Here is a 14,205-nt window from a genome sequence, read left to right as displayed (position 1 = left end):
GTCACCCAACACAAATGAATCTAGTTTATTTGTGGACAGTGGTTTGAGTTCGGTCTGACTGGGGGCCCAAATAACCTGCCTGGTTTGCTTGCTCTCAAGCTTTGCCTCTTGAGGGGAAGCAAATAAAATGCAATATGTAGTTTAAAGTCTAAATATATTCAAATCCTTTTGGGTTCCTTGCTGAAAACAGCCAATCTGGGTCATGCAGGTCAGTGCTGGTCTGGTGCTGGTTTGGTCAACCAGGTTTGTCTGGTCCACCAGCATGGCCATGCCAGTAAAGCTGAAAAGATCTCGCTGACTAAGCTGTCGTTTCAGTGGGGTTTGAAAGGGCAAAGTTCTAGTTCAGCTAGAGCTACCTGGTTTCATTCTTAAGATCGCCCCTGGGTTTGTGTGGGTTTCCTACAGGTTCTCCAGTTTCCTCCCTTTGCTCAAAAACACACCGGTAACTAAATTGCCCAAGCTGAGTTGCTTCTAGGTGTGAATGAATGTGTGTGCCATGTAATCCAGTGTGGATTTTCCTGCCAAATGCCCAATGTTACTGGGATAAGATTCAGATCCACCATGACCCTGATCAGGATCAAGTGGTCACTGAAAAGTGAATGAGTGAATGAGCCAGCCCAAATACCAACCACAGGTCAGACTTCGGGTGGTATGGTGGTGCAGTGGGTAGTGTTGCGGCCTTACAGGCAGCTGCCTTCTGAGTTCAGTCCTGAGCTTTGGCTTACAAAAGTTCTTGTATTGTTTTAAATACCCAGAGGACCTAACCCAGGAATACTGGGAGCAAGGCACGCACACACACATACAAAAATATTCAGAGGAAGAATTTTTAGGAGCCAGTCCACCTACTGGCATGCTTTTGGGAGGTGGGAGGAAACCAGAGAACCAGGAGGAAGTGTGCTAACATGGAGAACATGAGAAACAGATACATGCTCAAAAAGATCTCATCACTTACATTACCAGTGGGTGAAATATTCTATTTGAGTCTATTAACTTTCTTTAACCTACAGAACAGAGACCTCTGAATCTCTGACTGTAGGGTTAACTTTTGTTTACAGACACACAGAGCAATAGGGTGAGTGCCTCAGGATGACTTAGCAGTTGCTTAGATGCAATATTTTGTTGATCCTATTTAGGAGCTACTTATGTAACTGCATTTAACACCCTCTTCACTCCCTCGCTCCTTCTCGGCATCCCTTTTCATGGGTTATAAAAAGTTGTTTTCATAGGGCCCGAAAGACGGAGGCATTTTGCCTGTTTTAACTCTGGCAGCCAGACACAGAAAGCCTCTCATTTCCCAGAGCTCGCCCTCAGCGGCCACAGAGCTACACAGATAAACATTAGAGTGGCACAAAAAAAGTTAATGTCTCCTCTAAAAAACAAACAGTGCCGTGTAATGCCAAGGCTTATAGCTTCAGGCTTTAAAGGATAAACTGAGGCTTTGCAGGTTAGGAAGGATGGAAGAAAATAAACAGATTCAGTATGTAGGCTAAGTCAACAGAGAGCCTCCCACAGATAGAAAATCATATGATTCAGCAATATAGATGAGTTTGAGGTTGGTATATAAATATACTTGTTGTAAAGATCGCTTGGTCTGTTATAGAGGGCGTGAAAAGCGCTCTATCAGCCTCTGGTTTCTCAAATGTCTTTTTTTCCCTGCTGTGTCACCACAAACCCTGAAGGCCAGCCGTTTAAATCTGGCATTTCTCTGGCAATCGTTTCCATCCTGTTTATGCCGGAGCCCTGCAAGGCGCAACCGCACTGGGCTGCCGAGCTCACGGCACAAATGTGAGCTTTCAGTGTAGCCAGCCACCCCAATATCATATGTAACCCATAATATATAACAGGCTTATCCTGTGTTCTGTGCTTTTTCTTTTTGCTTCCATGCGAATGAATGAAACCATCCCACTACACTTCAGTACATTACATTACTTTACATTTCATTAAAAAAACCCTAGCTGATGAAAAGTGTCAAACGCCAGTCATGTAATAAATCTTTTATTTGGTATATAAACATATAAAACCCTTACCTGTCTGGAAAAATATGTACACTTTATGCAATCAAAAATACAAACAAAAACAAACAAACAAACTGCTCTACAGTTCTACAGTAAACTGCTCTTGCACAACTAGCTCAACTCTCTAGCGCCTGGTGGTTCTTTGACTACCATCTCTTAAATACTTTCTTTTTTATTGAAGGATCAGACTAAAACACTATGACAGAAAAACGGTTTGAGACATGAAGGACAATAAGACTGAACGGCATTATGTACCTGAAACAGTTTCATTTGGCGAAGATTATTTGCAATTATCGATTAATGCTGTGCAACTCTCTGAATCAACTCCAAATGAGTGAAACCTGAGAAGAAAATAAGAAAACATGCGCACCACCATCTGAGATGTATTCGCTTGCTCTTCTGGCTGGCCACAGATATTGTCCATACTTTACTGTGTCTCCTGCATCCTCTCCTGTGCGCTCTATCTCTTCAGCATGTCTACTCGCGTACCTCCAGCAGTCAGCGGCATTTGCAGGATTTGACCACCATGTTTGAAAGCTGCTCCACCCGTGGAGTCCGACCGAGGAAATAAACGATAGTGAGAGGCTCCAGGTCCTGAGGCACACAGCAGGGAGACGCCGAGGCCTCGGGATTCATTTTATTATAAAGTGGCAAAATCTGGACGAGACAAAGGGAGACACAATGGGTGGTTCTGTGAATAACTTAAGCCTTTTATTCTAACTATAGGACAATACACTGGATTAAAAAGCACAATCCAGATATGAAGCATTTTATTTACACACCATATTATAGTGATTGTCTGCACTCCACAAGTAGGGGCAGTTGCCAGCACAGAAATTTGCTTTGTATCCTTTTGGTTCATGGATCCATTTCCAGTTTAGGTCCCGACGGAAGTCGATGTACAGTGACCTTAAACAACAGCTCTGATCTGCATTCCTATGAGAGAATTCACACAAAAAAAACAGTTAATAGCAATAAACTTGAGAAACTTGTTTGTTTTCCAACAGAAAACCCCAATTGGGAACCATCTTTGGTCTGCCTTTGAGAGATTCTTATCAAATTAATTTTCTTTCTCAGGGAATAATCCAGGATTGTTTTTGAAACTCAGTGAAAATCCAAACAGTGAATAATTATCCCTAAATTCTTCTTGTTCCTTAACTGATGAACAGCTTTATAACAGTACAAGCTTTGATAAGGCTTCCTCTCATGCGTTATTATCCTAAGACAGTTGATCACAGCAATGCCTATTTTACATATATTTAATGTTGACACGGAACATCTGCCCTTAGACAGGAAGTGTGTTTCACGTCCATAGATTTTCCTCAAAATTTGTGATCCTGACAGTCACACATATGCTACATATGCTACAGATATATGTTAAATAAAACAATATCCACAACAAGAAATGATAGCAAGTGATGATATCTTGAATAATGATATCTAATATTTCGAAATATAAGACCATTAAGCCTATTTCTGGACATATGTATTCATTTCAGGCTTTAATGTGCCTTATTCTGATGGCAGATAATTTTATAATAAAAATAAAATACGCACATCTGCCAAGAGAAGATTATTTCAAGCTTGAAATGAGCAAACATACAATAAACAGAAATACACGATAAATAGATAACATTTTTGGAGAAAAATACATCGTTTTCTGCAGGATTATATGAAATTATTTGAGTTTGTGTTCACTAGTCACTCTATCCGAGCCAAACTTACTTTTGCTCTTCGAAATGTAATATTTTGCTCATAAACCAACATGAACCATCCAGAATTACTCAGCAGGACGATCTTCTCCACAGCATTATGTTTTGTAAGCAGTCTGGTTAAAGCCTGATGTTTCAACTGTCTATAGTTTATACAGCAATGAGAAGGTGCACAGAGACAAGGTTTAGGCACATCTCTGTTATTTTTTCCACACTTAAACACAAGGCACTCCCTAAGCAAGTCACTGCACGCAAACACTGGGTACACTGTATCTCAGAAGGTTTACAGTACAGCTCAATACAGAGACTCTTTCATACATGCTATTACACACACATACAGATGTTTGTCAGTTTGCATGTCCCCCAAAAACTTATAGCAGTTTTTACGCCTTTCTAATGGTACCTGGAGCATGTCGCAGCGTCAGCGGCTGCCCTCTTCTTGCGGTTCTTTTTGTTAGGGTTTTCCAAGCGGTCTGTGGGCAGCAGGGTCAATATGAGATGTGGTGTTTTAGTACTGAACTCTATCGCGCCTTTAGTCACACCTGGCCTCCTGTTAGGGCGAATCAGGTCATCATCAACACCTGAAAAATGGAGATACAAGGTTTCTGTCTGTCAGTTAGTTAACAGCCCCTTAGTTCCTGTGTTGGGATCAATAAATTCATTTCTGATTTGGAGTTACATCAGTCCAGAGCGAGTAGGTGATATGAGATTGGAGCAAGAAGAAATGAAAGACCCTGACCTGTAAAGCGAGCTTCCAACTCCTCACTTTTGTTGGGCACAATATTGTTTGTGGATGGAACAAATGTGCAGCATGGACAATGAACACTGAGCATCAGTCCAAAGTTCTTCTCTGATGAGGGGGATAAGGAGAGAAAATGATGGATTCACAATCATAAAAGAATTCAGGGCGTTTTTTTTTTTTAGTATAGTGCTCGCTCATTTTTACTGCAATATGCAAACACTCAAAAAAAGCACCCTGACCAAACCAACCAATAAATAATTTTGGTCGAAACAGTCATCGAGCGGTCTTTATCAAGAGCTCGCCAGAGTATTTCTAGCACAAATGCAATACGCAGAACACAATCTCAGTATAGTGTTGTGTCTGTATGGTTCTTGAGTGGTGTGACTGCTTGAACTTGCTGACCTTTATAAGCCATCCACTCTTTCACGGTCTCAGTGACGTCAACAGAGATCCATGCCGCCTTGGCCCGTGGCTGTAAAGTTCTGGAATCTATATACCTATGAGGGGAACCTGTAATGTCCTCAGATTTCATAATCTGGAGGAAGAGAAAACAAGAGGCACAGTTATAAACCTTAATTATTCGCAAAACAGTCATATCAAAAATACATCCTGCAGCTAGCCGTTTATTCTACAGAACTAACTCCGAAGGTACAAATCAATTACATAAATTATTGAATGAATTCACCTGGTATATTTCCACTCGCTGCTCCGTGGCTCGCGCTTGTGTGTTCTGCACCCTGTATATGCGAAACTCTGCCTTGACAAGAGTGCTAGAATTCCTGTCTACATTGGTGACGTCAAACTTCACCACTCTGAAGTATGGACTCTGAGGCACCGTGTTTATCGCATCTGTGGAAATAACAGGAGCATTCTTTAAAAGTCTGGGTGGCTTTTCAGAACTTTCACCTCAAGGTAATTAAATTCACCTACAGTTCCAAATCAACATCCATCCCCTTATGAGCCTCCCAAAAATATCATCGGAACCATTTTGGAATCAAAGACCTAGTTGTTATCTGATTGGTAATAGTGCAAATAGTGACAGTATAGACTGTAGACTGTGAATCATATAAAGACATTCACTGGGGTCAGTTTTTCCCCCAGTGGTGTTTGTACAAGGATCCTAGACATAACACATGTCTCTGCTTATGTTAATATTGCATGCCAAAGAAGATAGCTATTTCTCAAACTTTGCTTTGCCTAGACACATTTCTGACTGAGGCAAAGTATAGACAGATAGATAGATAGATAGATAGATAGATAGATAGATAGATAGATAGATAGATAGATAGATAGATAGATAGATAGATGCCAATCAGCTTACATATTTGATTTTTGAACTGGGGGAGAAAACCAGACTACCCAGAGGAAACCCCGAAGCATATGGAGAACATACAAAATACATTCACAAAAGGAAAAGTTGGGAATCAAACCCCCAAACCCAGAGGTGCAAGACAAACATGCTAACCACTAAGCCACTGCATCCCAGGGAATGAATGAATGAATGAATGTTATTGCCTGTTCTAGGTCTCTTTCCTCACATTGCTATGGTCTTTCAGTTAAAACCTTCAAACAATTCAAACACCTCAATTTAGTTTTAAAGCTATAAAGGTTAATTGTTCAGATTAGGTTAGCCTTCATAACTTTTTTCCTACGCAAAATCCAACACTGCACTCTTTACTTATTATTATAAATAAATAAAAGGCTTTCGTATTAGATCAGTTTACTCCCAAATTATTTAGTACCTGTCATTTTTAAAGAATTCACCAATCTCAAGAGGGGTTGCTAATTAGGGGAGTCACAACCATCTTCCCTAAACTGGCCTCATTATGTGCACCATGAGTACACTGTTAATAAGCGTGGGTGATTTGGCCATTTTTAGTAAGCTATACCAAAAGTATTTTTGATTAAGGTTTGACAGCAGAAACAGAAGTGAAAATCGTATCTGAACCTCGGAAAAACTCCATATAATTAGACATGGGAAAGAAAATGAAGTGGACTTGTTCATTTGGCTACTGTCTGAACTCGGTCAGTGAAGTACTGACAATACTGTCATAAAAGTGTATCGTGACGTAATTGCATCGTGACGCAATTGTATTGATAGACTATAGGGATCTATAGAGCATTGTGACATTTGACATACTGTCGACAGAGTTGAGTACTCACTGGAGTCAGCGCGCTGAGGAAGCATGTCCACTCGCTGCACCTCCTTGGCATAGTAATCTTCCTCGCTGCTCTCGCGCTCGCAAGCGGACTCGGCGTGGCGCGCGCGCTCCTTCAGCAGATCCTTGGTGCTGTTATAAAGCAGCATGACCTCGAAGGGCACCGACTCCGGCTGTGGGGTTGCTGTGGGGTCGGGTGGTGATCGGATGCGTAGTTTGCTCAGGATTTGCCCGCGCACTGCCTCTATCCTCTTCGACTTGTGATCGTCCAAATCATAAGAATGGCACGTCGAAAATCCCTCAGCCGAAACTGATAACTTCAGGATAATCAGCGCGATATTGATGAACCACATGGCTGTTAAAAAAAATGTAGCAACAAAAAAAATCCGTGCACGGCTCGGTGTTAGACTCCGGTTTGACTCAGCTGCTCTGAGTGTACAGTCCTGTAGCTGCGCTGTGTGCCGCCTGCACCTGGTGACTGACCCACGCCGCGCTCACGTGCAGGTTTTATCTGCTTTAGCGCGCACTGTGATGCATCACGTTGCTCCGCGTGCTGCTAACTTACACATAGTAGCCTAGGTTGGGTATCAGTTTAGAGTTGGATCAAAAGCCGATAAATATATTATATCACCAAATTACTGTTTGCATACTTTCCTTTAGCCGGACACTCTACAGGTATATAAATTTCTTAAGAACAAATGCGCACGAGCTATGCGGCACGTCATTATAATAACATTCTATTCAAACAAAGTGCTGAATATAAGTGCTATATATTTTAGCACATTACTGAATAGTTCCTTTGAATCTTTAGCTGCCGGTGAGGTAAGACAGAAAGTGCAGGCTATCCTCTGAGTGTGTCTGAGGTCGAGTGTGGTGTTTGAAGCAATGCTTAGGATTTTTGCGGTGCGACTCGAGCTTTTTGGAGGAGGCTATTTTAGTGGGTCAACTTTCTTTTTAATGTTACTCCCATGAACCACTAGACTTTTCTTTTTCTTTCCCTTTTTCTTTTCTTTTTTTTTTTTTCTTAATGCAACATCCAAGCCTGAAGGTTTTATGTTTTAAGGCTCAATTTAATATCTGACCACCTACAAATCGTTATATAGCCTTTACAATAGGGGCATGGCTTTACATTTGAGAGGAAGGACGCTGGAGATCCTACAGGAAATGCAATCCTCCCACTGAGCACTAGATGAAATATATACATTTCAGGGCAATTAGAAAAGACTGTGTGTGTGTGGGGTGGTGGGCGGAGTGGTGAATCATAAAGTCATCACAAGGATATGAATATCTGATAAATTTGACCTTGTGGGAACATTTGGCATGACTCCACGTGGAGAAAAAAGAGCCAAAGTGTTCCAGTTGGTTGGTCATTTTCCTTGGTTAGGGTTAGATTTAGCAAATTGGCTGCTTTAGTAATTATGTCAACGGAAAGTCCTTTTAGTAAGACATGTGGTATTGCATAAAACAGAACAAAATAACTTTGTTGTTAAAAGTGTGCAAGAGTGTGAGTGGGCTTTTATGCTGCATCGTAGAATAGTAATAAGTGATTTTTGACACTGAGGGGACATGCATTTATTTGAAAGAAGTGATGTATACAGTCCACATTATTAGGACACCTGCACTTTCATGCAGTTATTTAATCAGCCAATCACACGGCAGCAGAACGAGGCATAAAGTCATGCAGATACAGATACAGGTCAAGAGCTTCAGTTAATGTTCACAGCAATCATTAGAAATGTGATCTCGGTGACTTGGTAACCGAGGTATGGTGGTTGGTGCCAAGTGGGCTGGTTTAAGTATTTCATAAACTGTGGATCTAGTACCTAGTATTTTCATACACAACACTCTCTAGAGTTAACACAGAATTGTGTGAAAAACAAAAACATTGAGAGTGTGACAGTTTCTGTGGGAGGAAATGTTTTGTTGATAAATGAGGTTTGAGCTGCCAGGAAGGATATATTAACCCATATAATAACTCTTTACAGCTGTGTTGGGCATAAAAGCATCTCAGCATGCAGAAAACACTGAATCACCCAAACTGGACGGTTGAAGATCAGGGGAAAAAAAAAAAAAGACTTTTTCCAGTCTTCTGGTCCAGTTTCTTTGAGGCCATGATATCCTCCTTTCCCTTTTCTTGAATTATACTTTTGACTAAAATGTTTCCCTGTAGTTAAGGTGCTTCATGGTAACAACTAGTAAACAGCAGCTAAAGCATATTAGTGAAGCCAGAAAGTTTCTCAGAAATATCTGTAATAAATTGTTTTAGCTGTTGTATTATTACTCTGAAGCACTTCATTCTCCCAACAAAATGATTAATATCTACCTCAGATCTCAGTCCTTTCATTTGGACTTAAACGCCAGCTTTATTTTCCCCTCCTTCCCATCTCTTTCTCCTCTCAGTCTCATTGTTAATTACAGTGCGTGAACGACTCGATCGTTAATCTTTCAAAAAAAAAAAAAAACGGCTTTACTGCAGTTCCCTACCTCCTCCATTATAAGCTTATTACAGCCTCAGTCAAAGGGCTATAATTGAACTTGAAGTGGTTTTAAAAATTAAGCTTGAGATGAGGAAATGGGCTCAGAGGAATTTATAATCAGGGTGGTTGATAGGACTGAGAGAGAAGAAATATTTTCCTGTTCAAACATGACTTCTGAAACTTCACTTTCTTCAAAAGCAGTTGAAATGAAAAATGCCTACGTGGATGGAGATGGTTTGGCGACATCTGGTGCTAAAAGGAAGGGCAAAGTTTTCCTCTCTGTTGGTTAGTGGCATTTCCCCCCTCCGACCTCCCTTATTCCAAATATAGTCCTTAAAACGCCACGTCATTCCTCCCTCCCTGCTTTCAGTGTAAACATCAGCCCAGGTCCTAAGACACAGACAAGAGCCAAAACAGTTTAACACTGAAAGAAAAGTCATTGAAAAAAAAAAAAAAGAATTCTGGATAATTATTAGGCTGCTTCGTTCCCATGATGAAAAAATAGACAAGGGTGAAAAGGAGGACACTGGTTTACAAACATGTAGCCTACTCATAGTGATTTTTTTTGTGGCAAAACTTTCAACTAGAGGTAAAAAATAAACTATGAAATGAAATACCCGCTTGAGCACCCACTGGGATAAATCCTACAAATCCTGAATAGTCTGGATTTAGTGATTTGAATCCTAGGGATATAAAAGGATTACATAAATCGCAGACAAACAACACACTGCAGTTCTCCTTTACCAAATCCTAAAAATTACACCCTCTTTTAGTAGGAACACCTCTATACCTACACATACATGCAGCCAATCATGTGGCAGCAGTGTGATGCATAAAATAATGCAGATGTGGCCAGAAGCTTTAGGCAGTGAAATCTGAGCTGGTCTGTTTAATGTGCTGAGGCTCACAGATGTGTGTACCAGTAGTATGAATCCATGGCCCCTACCTGCCTTGTGTCAACAGTCCAGGCTAGTGGGGTGATGTAATAGTGTGGCACTATACCAATCAATCATCCTTGAATACCACAGACTCTCTGAGTATTGTTTCTGACCATTTGGATGCCTTCATGGCCATTCTTCTAATGGCTACTTCCAGCATTATGATGTACCATATCACCATGTCATTTAATAGTTGCCTTAAACTGGTTTCATGAACATGACAGTGAGTTCAGTGTTATTCACTAGCTTACCCAGTCACCGGATCTGAATCTAATAGAACCCCTCTGGTATACAGTAGAACAAGAAAGTTACGGCATGAAAGTGCACTTGAAAAATCGACAGGAATTGCGTGCTCAATCATGTGAACATGAACCAAAATCTCAAAGGATTTTTTCCAACATCTCGTGGATCCATGCACTGAGGCTGTTTTGACAGCAAAGAGACGTCCTACCCAGTATAATTGTAGCATTCCTAATAAAGTGCTCTGTGAGGACAGATCTGTAAATGACCAAATGGCTGTCACATTGTCCAAGCAAATGTAACTCGGCATTAGTTTATTTTAATGTTATCAGGCCTTTGTTCTAGAATTATAAAAGAAATAGATAATAATAATAATAATAATGATAATAGAAATAGATAAATTTTTTCCATGTTGGTTTTTTCCGTGGTGGCTCAAGTGGTTTAGGCTCTGGGTTGTTGATAGGAGGATCAGGGTTCAAGCTCCACTGTTGGACAATTGAGCAAGGCCCTTAACCCTCTCTGCTCCAGGGGTGCTGTATCATAGCTGCCCCTGTGCTCTGACCCCAACTTCCTCAGCTGGGATACGTGAAAAATAATTTCACTGTGCTGTAATGTATATGTTGTGGTGATAAAGGCTTTGTGCCCTCAGTTCTTCTTCTATTGAGCCATATAAAATCATAAAAGGAACAGATCTCTCATTTCATACATTTCTGAACCCAGATATATATGTGTGATTGAAGTAAATCACAGGTGTTACTGGGAAAAACTCCCCTTTCCCCAGTCAGTTCGAGTGACAAAACCCAATGGCTGAACTTATTTATTTATCCTAACTAAGTCAGATCCATAAGTTGTTATTAGAGGTGTTATCAATCCCAACTGGATAATGATTCAAGACTCAGTCAAAATATAATATTGTAACACAGTTTTATCGAAAAGTATATTACAAAACATATTAAACATAATACACAATCTGAGGAAACAAGGGCCAGTACTAGTGGAACTGGTTAAGATTAATTTCTTAAATAAAAGACCAGGTTTGGACAATTGCAAGTATTTCAGGGGAACAGCAGCCGGTTTTGATATCTTGACTCATTGCAATTCAATTCAACTCTGCTGCAATCCCATACACCAGTAATGTGCTGTGCTGTGCTGTCTGTTTGTTATATTTGAATAAAACAAAATCGGGGACATCTCTTATGACTCATCTTCATTGAGGAGCATGTTGGGGACTCCTCTTGTGATGGGAAATTCTCGACCAGACTCAGGGCACTGCAGAGTCCCCTCTATCACCTCCACCTGTTAATACAAAAAACATGACGGAAAACATTCAGGTTTTCAGGCTGAATATCTAGTGATAAGTCAACAACTAGTTCCAGGAACCTGAATAATGCTTCTTATATATATATATATATATATATATTTTAAGTTTAATTACTGCAAAGATTTACACAGACCAAGCATAACATTATGACCACCTGCCTAATATTGTCTTGGTCTCCCTTTTGCTCCCAAAACAGCCCTGACCTGTCATGCACTGTGTATTCTGACACCTTTCTATCAGAACCAGCATTTACTTCTTCAGCAGTCTGAGCAACAGTAGCTCATCTGTAGGATCAGATCACACGGGCCAGCCTTCTCTCCCCACGTGCATCAATGAGCTTCGCCCATGACCCTGTCGCCGGTTCACCACTGTTCCTTCCTTGGACCACTTTTGATAGATACTGACCACTGCAGACCGGGAACACCCCACAAGAGCTGCAGTTCTGGAGATGCTCTGTTCCAGTCGTCTAGCCATCACAATTTGGCCCTTGTCAAACTCGCTCAAATCCTTACACTTGCCCATTTTTCCTGCTTCTAAAACATCAACTTTGAGGACAAAATGCCTAATATATCCCACCCACTAACAGGTGCTATGATGAGGAGATCATGTTCATGAGATAATCAGTGTTATTTTCAGTGCTCATAATGTTATGCCTGATCAGTGTAAACAGCATACCTAAGTAATTATAAAGAATATAAACACTAGTGTGAATTGCCAAAATTATTTCATCATGATACATACATCACTAATACCATAAGACAATGGACAAATCTGTAAAACCTGCATTCAGCATATTAGACCAAAGAGCATATTTCATATACAATTTTTCTTACCTCCAGCAGGACTCTGTGCACTTTGTGTAAAAAGTCATCATTGTTCTCATAGTTCGATACAGGTGTGCTGGGCAAATCCTGCCGGTATCCCAGCTGTGGAGACAAATCATTTACTCAATGCTCTTATTATTAGGTCCTTATTGAATTCTAAGTTGAATGAGCCTCACCCCTTCAGCTGCATGGATTAAAGCGCTCCACTCCAGCTTCGGGATCATTCTGCTCACAAACTGAGGGTTGAACTCGACTTCATTCACTTTCACCTCCGTCGCCTTCAGAGAGCAGAGAAAAGAGACAGACGATTAATAAACAAAGCTGTTTCTTCCTTTAAAAGTCAAATTTATTATAGTACTGGGTTCTCAAAGTGGCAACAAGGGGATACACATTATTAATATTATTATTATTATTATTATTATTATTATTATTATTATGCTGCAGTGGTAGAGACCAGTAATTTAAAGCACAGTAACTTTAAAAAACCTAGATGTTAATCTCATGATTAGTTTGTTTGAAAGGGTTACTTTATAATAATAATAATAATTATTATTATTATTATTATGAGGCTTTTACTATAGTATAAATGTTTTAAATATTGTTTAGCAGTGTAGGTTTACTTTTTTGTGTCACATGTGCCAGGGAAGATGTTAGAAGTGTTTATGAAAAATAAAAAACATAATTAAAAAAATACAAAAGTAAGACTGCAACACTGATCTCGACCCAATTGACTCACAATCGCAATATCTAAAACTAGGAAGGATATTTTAAGTCCTAAAACCCTGCCTTTTTTCTTGTGCTAAACCCAAATCATTGCACAACCAGTCCTCACTGATCTAAACACTGGTCTAGTGAACTTCAGCTCATTTCAGATCCAGCATGTTCACCTTGATCAGCAGCGGATATCCGTTAGTTACTCCTTTCACATGCGACGTCAACATGTTATGCGTTAACAGTTTCATTGTAGCAGTCTCTGTGATGTGATAGCTAAGAAAGAATAAAAATATCACGAATGCTAGCTAGATTAAGTATTGGCTAGCTTGTCGTTCACGTGTTGTTCTTCTTCTGTGCTGCTGAAGAATGAGAGTTAAGGCTCGACAGTGCCCCCTGCAGGCCACGAGGATGCTTCACGGTGCAGCACAAGAGTTCTCAATCTTCAGCTGTAAAACAACTCCACCATTTTTTATTATTAGGCTTATTATTCAAATATGTACAATAATATTCTTGCTATGAATTGGGGTCATAAAAAATGTTTAGTCCTGAACTTTTCACCGACAAATTCCAAAAGATGATTTATATTTGGGCTTAGTGGTGCCTCACAGCAAGAAGGTCCTGGGTTCGAATCCCGGGTTCAAACAGGCAGGGAGCCTTTCTGTGTGGAGTTTCCTCTGGTTTCCTCCCAGAAACATGTACATTAGGTTGATTGGTAATTCTAAATTGCCCATAGGTGTGAGTGTGTGTGGTTGTCTGTCTATATGTGTGGCCCTGTGATGGACCTGTCCAGAGTGTCTGGACTTTGTCCTGCCTTTCGCCCAGTGTGTGCTGGGAAAGGCTCCAACAGATCCCCGTGACCCTAATTAGGAATAGAAATAGCCTTTATTTCTCACATATACATTCCAGTACAGTTAAATTCTTTTTTTTGCATATCCCAGCCTTGGAGGTTGGGGTCAGAGCACAGGACCAGCCATGATACAGCATTCCTGGAGCAGAGAGAGTTAAGGACCTTGCTCAAGGGCCCCAACTTGGCGGTGCTGGGGCTTGAACCCCCGATTTTCCA

The 14,205-nt window shown here is 40.4% G+C and overlaps 2 protein-coding genes across 2 annotated transcripts; both read right to left on the bottom strand.

Moving 5' to 3' along the window:
- Window positions 1-2,012: 2,012 nt before the first annotated feature.
- tgfb5 (transforming growth factor, beta 5) lies at window positions 2,013-7,864 on the bottom strand. The gene is made up of 7 exons (XM_058396484.1): window positions 6,633-7,864; window positions 5,155-5,318; window positions 4,872-5,004; window positions 4,467-4,577; window positions 4,131-4,308; window positions 2,798-2,951; window positions 2,013-2,672 (listed from the first exon to the last, which is right to left on the bottom strand). Exons 1-7 carry the CDS (start codon window positions 6,979-6,981, stop codon window positions 2,514-2,516), a joined length of 1,248 nt encoding a protein of 415 aa, XP_058252467.1. The 5' UTR covers window positions 6,982-7,864; the 3' UTR covers window positions 2,013-2,513.
- Window positions 7,865-11,190: 3,326 nt separating this feature from the next.
- Window positions 11,191-13,515, bottom strand: trmt112 (tRNA methyltransferase activator subunit 11-2). Its single transcript, XM_058396389.1, has 4 exons — window positions 13,316-13,515; window positions 12,605-12,706; window positions 12,438-12,530; window positions 11,191-11,579 (listed from the first exon to the last, which is right to left on the bottom strand). The coding sequence occupies exons 1-4, from the start codon at window positions 13,388-13,390 to the stop codon at window positions 11,478-11,480; spliced, it is 372 nt and encodes a 123-aa protein (XP_058252372.1). The 5' UTR covers window positions 13,391-13,515; the 3' UTR covers window positions 11,191-11,477.
- Window positions 13,516-14,205: the final 690 nt, after the last annotated feature.

Source organism: Hemibagrus wyckioides, linkage group LG08 (assembly GCF_019097595.1).
Source record: "Hemibagrus wyckioides isolate EC202008001 linkage group LG08, SWU_Hwy_1.0, whole genome shotgun sequence".
In the NCBI taxonomy this organism is placed as follows: Eukaryota; Metazoa; Chordata; class Actinopteri; order Siluriformes; family Bagridae; genus Hemibagrus; species Hemibagrus wyckioides.
This window is presented reverse-complemented; position numbering and strand designations above follow the sequence as displayed.